Source organism: Temnothorax nylanderi, unplaced genomic scaffold (assembly GCF_030848795.1).
Source record: "Temnothorax nylanderi isolate EJ_2023f unplaced genomic scaffold, tnyl_v1.0 TNYL_tig0052_pilon, whole genome shotgun sequence".
Classification (NCBI taxonomy): domain Eukaryota; kingdom Metazoa; phylum Arthropoda; class Insecta; order Hymenoptera; family Formicidae; genus Temnothorax; species Temnothorax nylanderi.
Window position 1 is genome coordinate 675,252 of NW_027249114.1, and position 12,414 is coordinate 687,665.

The 12,414-nt window shown below is 35.7% G+C and overlaps 4 protein-coding genes across 5 annotated transcripts in view; 2 read left to right on the forward strand and 2 right to left on the reverse strand.

Annotated features, from left to right (window-relative positions):
* Cycg (cyclin G) overlaps positions 1 to 12,414 on the reverse strand; it is a 36,562-nt gene that overhangs the window by 5,352 nt on the left and 18,796 nt on the right. The gene's annotated exons all lie outside the window — the stretch shown is intronic.
* On the reverse strand, positions 999 to 4,578 carry Echs1 (Enoyl-CoA hydratase, short chain 1). The gene is made up of 7 exons (XM_071706573.1): positions 4,418 to 4,578; positions 2,798 to 3,004; positions 2,526 to 2,650; positions 2,240 to 2,444; positions 1,614 to 1,733; positions 1,457 to 1,524; positions 999 to 1,358 (listed from the first exon to the last, which is right to left on the reverse strand). The coding sequence occupies exons 1-7, from the start codon at positions 4,515 to 4,517 to the stop codon at positions 1,293 to 1,295; spliced, it is 891 nt and encodes a 296-aa protein (XP_071562674.1). The 5' UTR covers positions 4,518 to 4,578; the 3' UTR covers positions 999 to 1,292.
* Positions 4,572 to 8,184, forward strand: LOC139772699 (uncharacterized). 2 transcript variants are annotated; one of them, XM_071706580.1, is made up of 6 exons: positions 4,572 to 4,619; positions 5,279 to 5,640; positions 5,946 to 6,193; positions 6,847 to 6,992; positions 7,468 to 7,586; positions 8,013 to 8,184. In XM_071706580.1, the coding sequence occupies exons 2-6, from the start codon at positions 5,583 to 5,585 to the stop codon at positions 8,015 to 8,017; spliced, it is 576 nt and encodes a 191-aa protein (XP_071562681.1). In that variant the 5' UTR covers positions 4,572 to 4,619; positions 5,279 to 5,582; the 3' UTR covers positions 8,018 to 8,184. The 2 variants fall into 2 exon arrangements, with proteins under 2 accessions (XP_071562681.1, XP_071562680.1); XM_071706579.1 differs by lacking the exon at positions 4,572 to 4,619 and having other exon boundaries at positions 5,271 to 5,640; positions 7,468 to 8,184.
* LOC139772684 (myo-inositol 2-dehydrogenase) lies at positions 9,484 to 11,891 on the forward strand. The gene is made up of 4 exons (XM_071706559.1): positions 9,484 to 9,646; positions 10,085 to 10,330; positions 10,608 to 10,989; positions 11,160 to 11,891. Exons 1-4 carry the CDS (start codon positions 9,564 to 9,566, stop codon positions 11,610 to 11,612), a joined length of 1,164 nt encoding a protein of 387 aa, XP_071562660.1. The 5' UTR covers positions 9,484 to 9,563; the 3' UTR covers positions 11,613 to 11,891.

Genomic DNA, 12,414 nt, shown 5'->3' on the forward strand with positions numbered 1-12,414 from the left:
CGTAACAATTTGTATTACATTTTGTCTTATATACATACAATTTATATTTTAGTAACTACTGTTCGAAACTTATTACAAACAAATATTCAAGAGAAAAATTAAAGTGCAGCTAGAACGAACAGATCTATTTAAGGATTGTCCAAACAATTCCGCTGTATGTATACTCTTTTGAAACATCGGAGGAACTTCTTAAAACTTCCCGACTTGAAATGTAACGATCGATGTGTGCCCGATAATGTAACTCCCATCTTCTGACACGTACTTAAAAAAAATGTAAAGAGTAAAAACAGAGGCAGCGAAACACGAGTGTGTGCGTAGTATTTAAGGATAGTTAGTTTAATTTCTCTTAATGTAAGAATGCGGCAGAGGCAGTTATGGGTGATCTGTAATAAGCGTAAAAGTGGTGCGTACGGTGTGCGCACCGGTTAGTATTAGCTAGTCAACGACGCTAAGACGTACACTCGTGAGAGCCGATCGATTTTCTTACTGGCAAAATTTGATATCGTATTCTTTGTAAACAAACTCGAAAGTAAAATATTTTTTAACTACTTTTACTACCAGTTCGCGATAATTCAGAGCCTTAAGGCTTTTTATCTGAGAAACATGTACGATACATGTAAGGAACTTACTGGATTACGTCGTTTAAGTGTGACGCATTGCATTTTCCGCTATACACTCTAACTTAAGCTATGTTGACGTTTACTGAAATCCTGTTGTTCCTACCGTTTTTCGAGGTATCTCGTTAGTATTATAGATATCGTCACTCGCGACATCGATAACGGTTCACATATTCTCATCTAATCTTCACTTTCTACTATGGTAATAATAATAATAATTATTATTCCTTTTAATATTAACTGCAACGCTATATATATTAGCTTTAAATGTATCATACTCGAGACCCACGTTATGTAAGAGCAGTAATATACTCGAATAAAAGTCTCATTTAGACGTTGTGCCTGTTCTTGCATTTAGACGTTACGCCAATCATTGCATCGTTTCTTGCAAAAGATTTATTGCAGCATATATACATATGTATATGTCGTAACAAATATAACAGGTAATATCTCATGTCTAACTCCTTAACTGACGAACAGACTCTCTCCTTTTTTTTTAGAGAGAGTGAGAGAGAGAATCAAACAGCAGTTTGATAGATTTATCAGTCAGTTAAAAGCGAAAGGCAAGATATGTTGTAGATAAATTCTTATTACAAAAAAGTATAAAAATAATCTTAAAAATATTCATTAACACTTCTTCGCGTCTCTTCTTTTACGGATAGAGATAACTGAAATCTACTCATTTGTGTATTTTGGTGAGCGCTTCTCCAGGAAAGCCGTCATTCCTTCTTTTCTGTCCGCCTGAAAAAAAAATTAATTTTAACTTACGAATAAATCCATTCTTCTCACTGATTATTTAGAATATTTAGATTACTAATAATCACAAACGGATTTCTTACCAGAGAGAAAGTGCTGTGGAACATTCTCTTTTCAAACAGAAGTCCCTGTTGCAATGTAGTTTCATATGCTAAAATTAACGAATTGAAATTAGATACGTCACGTACCAGTTTGGATTACATCAAATTACTTAAGCAATCCCTTAAATATTATTTTTACCGGCATTAACAGCTTCTTTGGCTATCGTCACAACCAATGGTGAGTGAGATGCAATCTTTTCGCCCAATTTCACGGCTTCTTCGACGACTTTATCAGTTGGAAAGATTTTGCTGACCAAACCTAGATAGATAAGATAAAAAAAACTTAGTATTAAAAAAAATTAAAGTAATTCAAGCTTCAGTAAATTAAGATCAAAGGAGATAAAATGAACCGAACTAGTTCTTGTGCTTGTTATGTATTATCATATAAATTTAGATAATTTAGATTCAAAATTTATATTCTAAAAAATATATATGTATATATATAGATTTTAAATAAATACCAAATTACCACTATTTATTATCATACACTGAAGATGACCTTATATAGGTTGAAACATATAACATATTATTTTTTTATATTTATTTAAATAATAATACATAAGAAGTACTAAGAACTAGCTCGATTTATGGGATGAAAAATATGAGTAGAATACAATATTAAGATTAAAATTGATTAATTGATTTGCATTTAAAAAATGCAAAAACAAAACAATCAGTATAAAATAAAAAATGTGTATAAAATATGTATGTGTACAAGTAACTTAAGTTCCTTCTGGTTACAATCAAGTGTTATCTTTAACTTACCGCTCTTCTCTGCTTCCTCCGCGGAGATCATATTGCCGGTGAGTACCATTTCCATAGCCTTACTTTTGCCGATAATCCTGGGCAGCCGTTGGGTGCCGCCTGCGCCGGGAATCGTACCGATAGCGATTTCGGGTTGACCAAACTTGGCATTCTCGCCGGCGTAAATAATATCACACATCATTGCGAGCTCGTTTCCTCCACCCAACTACGAAACGAAAATGCATGCTATCGGTTCATTGCATTTCTTCTTTGGCAAATACTTTTCCAAAGGTACTCCGTTACTTACAGCGTAACCGTTTACAGCAGCAATTATGGGTTTCCTGCTTTTGGCAACTCCGTTCCAGTGAGCTATAAAGTTTTCCCTCAGATTCGATGCGAATGAATTATCCTTCATTTCCTTGATGTCCGCACCTATGAGAATAATTAGATACATCTCTCTCTATACGTCTCTATATTATAATAAAGATGCCAAGAATAATATCCGTTTACTTTCCCGATATATTGTATTGTTAGAAAATAATATTACTGCAGTGAAATAAAGTTGGCGAATAGTCTTACCAGCAGCGAATGCCTTTTCGTTTCCGGTAATGACGACAGCAGCGATGGACGAATCTGAGTTTAAATGATCCAAAGCATGATTTACTTCGGTCATCAATTGATTGCACAAAGCATTTAAGGCCTTTGGCCTGTTCAAGGTGACAATGCCCACATTCTTCTTTTCACCCGCAGTCTCCACCTTAATGAACTCGTAATTGCTAGTTTGGCCTGTATCAAATCAGATTAGAACAGACTTTTTTTTATTAAAAAAGCTAAAGAGATAAAAATTATATTACTTATATCTATCTAGGTTTTTATTAAAAAATAAATAATGATTAGCAAGATAACATTTTCGACCGTAATAAAATTTCAAGTATTCGGGTAATAACGAAATTTTTACTATATATATATTATATATAATTTTTATTATAAAAAGTCTAATTATAGCGTTGCTGTATTTAGCCGAAATGCGATTATTAGAGTTGTAATATAACAGGCTGGCTTCCCATATGATTTGTATATTTCTTGCGGATAATTAATGCGCAACTAGAAAAAGATATCATTGATAATTATATTTAAATAATGCATTCCGGAACGAAAAAAAATAAAATGCTGTTTTTTTTGGTACGTATATTATCTGTAGCACACCATATATATAGATAGAATTAATATTAATGATCGACGTTCGATGTTTTGGAAAAATATAAGTTATTTATCAGGCATTTAACAATTGCAGTTTTGTCATAATCAATATCATCTTCTTTATATTATGCAATCGAGAACGATCATCATCGTCAAGAAGATAACGGCAGGAATGCGTGCATTGAGCTACGAATAACAAGGTTTGTACCATGTACAGGGTGTCTCAGGAGAGAACGGAAGATCTTTTAACTTCTTGTCTAGTTTAAAGCATGATTTTGTTTTTAACATTTCAAAATTTTTAGTAAATTATTTTACGCAAACTGCGTAAAGAATTATATATAATTTAATTGCCTTCAAGGATTTGCATAAATTTTATAGATATTCTGACTGAAAAGTAGTTTTGCGCGCTCGAGATCAGATGTGCGTTCGAAGGAAAATAAATGGAACGGCATGTTTGCTGCTTGGCGCATTTAATCTCGATTAACCCCCTGAACGTTGCTACAGGGCCAGTACAGGCATAGATCGCCCTTATCATACGAGATATCGAGATTATTTCTATTTCAAAATCTATACAAGATTATACAAATATAGATATAATTCTCAAAGAGTACGAGCAAAGCGATAATCATTTCGTGACGTAGGTATAGCACTTGTTATCAACGCCGCGCACGTATTTATTATGGCAATTGACTGAATCGTTTTCTTAAAACCGCACAATGTTGCAAATTAAAAATTATATGCACGATGTGACAAAAAAAAAATAATCATAATTCATAAGAAATCTGTCTTATATTCCATCTTGATTGAGATTAATATGCAGTACGCAAACAAATTCCTTTTATGCAGGCTCGAAAACAAGTTTCCTGACAGCGTAATGAATGTAACGGTTATAGCGGGTGTACCATATGAAAACAATGTCGCGGCCAGCTGACCGGCCGGTGATGTTCGACGCGAATGGAGAAGGGATCGCGTGTTCGCAGATGATATTCGGATACTTACAGGAATAATACCTGATAGCGGGCGCGACGAATTGCTGCGGTTTTCGAGCGGCGTGCGACACCCGCGAGAATAAAATTTGCGACACACGGCTGGCAGACATGTTTATCGTTCAGGTGCCCGCGTAGATAAACGTGACTTGTGAAATGGAGCTCGTCTCGTGGCTACTGATATCACACAATTCTACCAACTTCACGAAAACACAGTATTCTTCCTTCCGATATTCACTGCCAGTACTGAAAATCGCTACAGTATACGTGACATAAACTACAGATTTTCAGTACTGGCAGTGAATATCGGAACGCATGTAGCCCAGGGGCTAGAAATATCTGGATAATGCAACGTTTGAATTACCCGGGCTTTGGTATCCGAAGAGTTGAATCCGCGAATTCACATTTAAACCGCAATTAAGAAATATTGAACAGAAAACTGATAGCGAAACTGATATAGCAAAACAAGACGTTAATTTTTATTAAAATTATTCATATTTATGTATTTAATATATATTATAATTTTGTATTTGTACTATATTATATGTTTTTTATTATACACTCAGAAAACATTATGATATTTATATCATATATATAATCGACGAAGTATTAAATATAGAAAATATATTAGAAGAATATATATTTTCATGACTAAAATAGATTTTTAAAAGAAAGATAAAAAATAAAACTTTACATTTCTCATTTGTATTACTATTCTTGAAAACAGAAGACCTGATAAATAAATAATTCCAAGTAATTCAGAGATTTTTTTATATAAATGCAGAAAAAAGCGGTTTTACTTTCTCGTAAATCGATATAATAAGTTAATACGTAAATAATTTGCGTAAATTTACAAAAAAAAAAATGGTACCAGAGTCTGCAGCTCCGAGTCAACGAGTCGCGACAATGATCGATGATCCGTGTAATGACCGCGACACGTAAATAAGAGAAAAAGGAGGAAAAGCGAAGAAAAGACGCGTGTTCGTTTTGTCACGCGGTGAAAGTATCCGATTCCGGAATAATGCGAATTAACGTGGAGTGGGCAGGATGGAGAGGGAAGAAAGTCACCCCGAGACAGGTAACGGCGGCAGACGGGCACGTTGGCATTGAGCAAACTAGAGGTTTATCGCCTCGCCAGTTCACGGTCGTTCGTTCGCGCTTACCGTTTCTACGGGACCATGCGTTCAATTGCGCTCCTCGCGTTCCTGGCGAACGCCAAGCTGATGGGCAACGCAGGTGAGAGAAAAAACCGAGTTAGATCGCGATTTCGCACGGTGACACCCGTTAGTCCGACGATAAGGGAGTTTTTGTCGAAAACGGGGCACACTGAAACATAAAATAAAATTACTTTAAGTACTTATTTAAAGTGCTTAAATTTAAAAGCAAAAATTCAGAATGTTTTTTTTAAATCTTCTTTTCATTCAAAATTAATTATTCCCAAGTTTCTGCAAAATTAAAATAAATCGCCGTTGCATCTTCGTTTCTGACATTTATTAAACTTTATTAAAAAAAAAAATCTCAGACTGATTGCGCGATTGCAGAAGAGATCTGGCAGCAGGATCTGTCTAAAGACATACGGATAGGTGCGTCCACCGAGGGGTACGATCGCGTGGGGCTGCGATGCGGCGCCGAAAGGATGACCGTCGAGCTTAAAACTACGGAGGACTTCTCGGGGGTGATCTACACGCGGGGTAGCTTCCATTCCCGAGAGCCGTCCTGCTTCCTCGATCCGGTTCGCGGTAGAAGTTTCACCATGAGCATCCCTCTACACAAATGTGACACTGAAAGGGTACGTAAATTATCGCGTTTATCCTATTAATGCTTTCTCTCAATTAAACATATCGTTATTATGCAATATTATAGCCTTTATCGACAGAACGAGTCATTAAGCGCTCGAAAAAGCGTGGATCTCTTTCTCGCAGAAAAACCTTCATTTTCTTTTACGTTACATGTTCCGAAAGTAATAAAGCTTATAAACAATTTCTTATTTTCTAAACACTCGATCGAGTTCACTGTCATCAAGTGAATCACTACTGTATATTAGAAATAATATAATGAATTATCCATAGAAAGTGCAACTTATTCTATCACATTTTCGAATGTATATATCTTGCGATTAATCTCTAAAATTTCTCTCTCTCACATTTTCATTCATTAATATAAATAAATAATGCAACAGGAAAGTCGGCATATGAATAATTTTTTCATATGGAACTTTTAATTGTTTGTTAATGTTTTATCAGTTCCTTAATAATAGGCTACAATTACTTCCTGTCTCTACGAGAAATTATTCACAAAATAGATTGGAGAACTTTATTTACTTACTCGGTATATATATATATATATATTTCATTTATGACAATTTGTGGTGTTTCAAGATCAAGTATTTACTGATTATTTGTATCGTTTAATATTTTTCTATCTCTTTTATTTCGGTGAAAGGACGGTGAAAAATACAGCAACGTCGTGGTGATTCAGCACGATGACGAGCTGTTAACACCTGGTGACGCCGCTTTTACGTTAGAATGCGACTTCTCGACGCCGCGTGTTCGCACGGTAACGGCGGATCTTAATGGGAGTGAAAAAAGGTAACTAGCTATTTCTTTATTAATTCAACTTACTTTCGATATGATTAACATGTACTTTCAATTATTCATAAGTTTAACGGAGATACAATCAATTCTTTCTACGGTGCGTGGAGTAAACTACGTAAAAAAACATCGGCAATTATTATTTCAATGTGAAAAATACTAGTAAATTAAAAATATTTTATTTAAACCGCTTTGTTATTCTCTTCTCACGTGATTCTCTTGGACACGCTATTGTTTCCATTATAATGCTATATATGTTAATTAATTAAAGAATAAAATGTCGCCATTTATTTTCTCGCAAACTTATTCCTTCAAAATCGAATAATGTACAATTCAATAACTTCAACATTAAATTGAAGTTAAAGTTTTCACAGAGAGAAATTAATATCAAGTTTATTAAGGAATATCTCCATGAGATACGACGGAAATTTTACAAAATGTTTCACGTGATAACGGTACTTTCGTTTAACAGACCGACTAGATCCAGTATAGCTCTCATCGACGCCGATCCGGGAGGCGACAGAAGAAAAAGGTCGGCGTACGTGGAAGGCTACGGGGACGAGGTTGCTTTCGTGCCGAAGCAAGGATATCGTAAGGCAAACGACGAATTGTGAGATACCAGTGTGTGCTAGCTAATAAAAAAAAAAACTGTAGCAAACGTTGTCTTCATTTCCTTTCTTGAAAATATTCACGAAATTTTCGTCGGCCGATAATCACAAATCTTTCGCCGAAGAATTCTGTCGTTCTCGAATTGAAGTTGTAATTAAAAATTAAGTTGTATTTTGAGTTTCTCGCTGGCACAGTCGGTGGTGTCGTCACAAATTTCCTTTTTTGACATTAGACACGTTCGGCAAATGCAATTGCGGAGCAAAAGATGGGATTAATATGCTCACGCTTCGTGATTGATTGAAAGAAAATCAATTAAATTCGTTTCCCAAAAATCGATCTCATCTAGTTTGCATCTGCCGAACGTGATCATTGTCGCACGATAAAAACATGTGTCCTACTTGATTTCAGAATGAGAGGAGCGTCGAGAGGGCACTTAATTAAAATGCCGTTTAATTAAATCTTATCAACGAACGCGGGCGTCGATTCTGGTGAACGCGCATTCTACGCTCGTGAATTTGTTGCTGTTGCTTGTTATTTAATTTTCGTTATCTGAATAAATTATGTAATTCGTTCGAGCAAATTTCTTATTCCCTTTTTCTTTTTACGTGATCTTGATTTGCGTGCGGTCTAATTAATGTGCGTGATGCATGACTTGCGACACTTTTTACAATCCACTATTTTTATTCCAAAGATACGATATGTAACGCGATTCATCGATAACCCCTTGTCCTTCCTAATGATATTGCATATGGAAATTTACAAGTTGTTTATCGACAATATTAACTCGTATACATAATCTCAGCTTTTATAACAGCTATTTCTCTTTTAAAGGCCACACTGGAAAACAATCAGAAGTACGTCTAATTGTTATAAGGCGTAGTTTTTACGGTTTCTCCTAAAATTATAATGAACAAATGGCTAGCGTAATTACAGAGATAAGGTCCTCCGTTCGATACATGTCATCATGTCACTGTGATAACGATTTGAACAAATACAGCGGCATCGCTAGATAATTATGCAGAATTACGAACGTAATTGCATAATCTTATAGAAATACATTACGTAAATATATATCTCGTAGATAAATCAAGTCTGTTTTATGATTAAACCGTCAGCATAGTCGACCATGCTGGAAACATTTTAGAGTCTTCTCTGTCATCATTTTACTTCGTCTTCGTCTCTCTATCTCTCTTTGTCTCGCTTTCTGGACGAGCAGCACTTCTCTCATTGTGGCTCGTGAATAAGTTTAATAAACGGATAGAACCATCTGGAAGCCTTTCTAGCAGTCAAGCATCGGTTAAATGACGCTTTTGTAGCAGCGAAGCACATTAATAATTTGTAAAAATGTATTTTAAGATGCCAACAAGCTTTTTTTTTTATATACATTTGGAACAATCGAATTAAACTGTTTTAATTCCAAGTTAATTTTTTTTAACATATGTTTCGTGCGAGAAACACATCACCTGTTAACAAAAAAATCACATTATAATAAAGATTAGATATTTTAATTAATTATTCAATAATTCATATGGCAAGAAACTTTTATACTCATCTCTTTATATTTGTTAAGAAGATTGTCAGGGTATGTTATGTTATTTGCTATTAAGAAAAAAATAAAAACGGTGAAGTTATTTAGAGAATCAAGGAGGAATTTAGACAATCCTTATCCGGCTAGAAACGATAATTCTGTTTAACAGAAATCCTTTTATAATTTATATCGTTATGCATTGCCGACCAGCAATAATATGTTTTGAGAGATTAGAAAGTTTATCTATTTCCTTTTCCATCTATTATCTTTTATTTATTTCCAAACGATATTCGTCACAGTAAGCAGCCCCCACTTCCGTTCGTCTCTACGTATATAAGAAGCTATTATCGAAGCATCGTTGGCCATAAACCGGTCTTTCGGTCGCAACAGCTATTTCGGGATAATCGAAGTATATACAGTTCGTAATAACAATGGCAACTGTGAAGTTCAAAGGGATGTCTCCATACCTCAAGCCAAAGAGTCCACCACCTGCGGAAGATTATATCTATAGCAAGTGAGTAATTAATTCTTGTATCATCGCGCGAGAGTATTATATAAGTTCGCACTGATACGTCATGAATACTCAACTCTAAGATCCTTTCGACGAAAAAATCTCCGAAGAACGCGTTTACTTTCACGTTCCTAAAATTTTATTGCTACAATTTGATTTGTAACTTCAATTTAAAGTCGACACGACGAGCGAGATGGATGTACGTTTGATAAAATTCTGGTCCTGAAATGGAAATTATCTATTAATCGTAATGAATTAATTTTATTTGTTTATCCCGTCTGATTCGTGACCTTGGCAATTGATCTTGTAAATGACTTTTACATATGTGAGCGCCACAATTAACGCGTTGTTTTACTTTCGCCTTTCAGGGCGGAAATATATTCGAGATATCTTTGAGTCTTGTTTCTGTTATTCTTTTACTAAGGGAAAGATCTTTCGTAGGTATATAGAAAACCTTGCCCTGAAGACAGATAACCGGGAGGAACCGATAGTGAAAGTGGCTCTGTTCGGCGTGGGTCGCGCCGGTTCGATACATTTATCGAATATAGTTTCTGATACACGTGTCCAGCTTTTATACATTGTTGATGATCTCGAGAGCAACTGGAAAAATTTGCAGAAGTACTGGCGTTTGGACAACGTTACCTTCCTAAATAGCAAGCAATCTGACAAGATATTCAAAGACCACAAGTAAGTGGCTGTATGAAAATGGAAAAGCGCTACCGATACGATAATCAAGCTAAAAGTTAAATAAATTTAAAAGTAGAATTAAAGTTAAATTAAAAATTAAGCATAATAAATTAAGTGCTATAATATGGACTTATATCTATAATTGTAAATTATGTATTATAGATTATATCAATATAGGTTACATTTATAACCAGATAATATAGATCTATATCTACAACGCAAATTCATATCTATACAAACAAACATATATAATTCTCGCTTTTCATGATTCGTAAAGCGTTAACGCGGTCGTCGTGGCGTCGCCGACTTACACGCACGAGGATATCGTTATTAAAGCTCTGGAAGCGAAGAAGGCGGTCTTCTGCGAGAAGCCCATAGCGGAGAATATCTCGGACACCGCCAAATGCTACGAAATAGCCAAGAAAGCCGGCAAGCCGCTGTTCTGCGCGTTCAACCGGCGATTCGATCCGGGCTACTCGAACGTGCGAGACCGTGTTCGCAACGGGGAGGTCGGACACGTCCATACAATTAAAACGGTCTCTCGTGACTCTCCCCTGCCCACTTTGGAGTACTTGAAAATGTCCGGCGGGATCTTCCACGACTGCCTGGTCCACGATATCGATATGGTTACCTGGGTTATCGGGGAATATCCAGACAAGGTGCGATTTTTACATATTTACATATACAGCAACTTCGTGTGTGTATATATAGCAGTTAATATCTTGGGAAAACGCGAATTTTTATGTTTCGTAATTATCTTGAAAGATTAAAAAAAATTGTACGAATCGCCGTTGACTGTCCAAAAAAATTATGGGAAATACGATTGCAGGTTGCGGTCCTGGCCGACGCGAATGTCCCGGAGATCAAGGCGATCGGGGACTTCGACACCGTTGCGGTGACCATGCACTTCCCGTCAGGGACCGTCGGCTTGATCGATTTGTCGCGCAACAGCTCGTACGGATACGATCAACGACTGGAGGCCTTCGGTCCGAACGGCATGGTGCAAGCCGACAACGAGCAGCCGAACTCCGTTCAGCGGCAGTATGACCTGCAGGGGCCGACCACCGCCCCGATCTGGTTCTCGTTTGCTAGCCGTTTCATGAACGGCTATCGAAGAGAGTTCGATCACTTCATCGATGTGATGCACGGTAAGGCTGAGTCGCTGGTCAAGTCGAAGGAGATCCTGGCGGTGAGTAAGATCGCTACGGCCTGCGAAGAGTCCGCTCGCACGGGGAAAATCGTGAATCTCAAGTGGACGGACAGCGAGTTGCCTGATAATTAATGAGGAAACATGACTTCAACAAAAGTGTTATTATCAGCAAAGATTTTTTTGGTACCGTTTTTGTAAGTTACAAATAAAGCGGATTGCCTGATTATCGCGTATAAAAAGACAGTAAAACTTATAAATAAATGTTATTACCTTCTTTAAATAAATACTTAAATGGTACTTTTCTAAATGAATGTTATTCATTTAAAATTTATGTGCGAATCCTTCTTTCATCCAGAATGATGTATCCGAAAGATAAAAATACAGATATGTAATAAATGTTATTAAATGTGATTTTTCTTTTTCTTTCTTTTGGATCTTTTCCTATAAGATCACAATTTATTACCCTCGTATTTTGTGTTTGTGTTATTATTTCTATCATTCATTAAAAATTTCTTATATAATGTGCGGAATAGTAGAACTGAAATCAAACTGGAATTGTTTGTTTAATTGCTGCTTTAAAGCAACTGCTTTCCCATTGGGCTATTCCAGTACACTCCATATTGTTTAGATTGTAAATCATAAATGAAGGTTAAATTACTTCCGTTGAAATTATCTTGGAAATATATAACTACAATACGTACATATATAAACATATATTATTATCGTTTAACAGCTTTCGCTAAATTAATGTTCAGTTGGTAAATAAATCATGCCATATTGTTCATGTTTTATTTATGACAAAAAAATTACAATAATGTACCAAATACCTTGTCAAAAGAAAAATAGCAGTATAAAATCGACATTATCTGTAAGTTGGATACACACCTGCGTAGGAGATGTTTCTTCATAGCTGCTATCGTGTAACAAATATCTT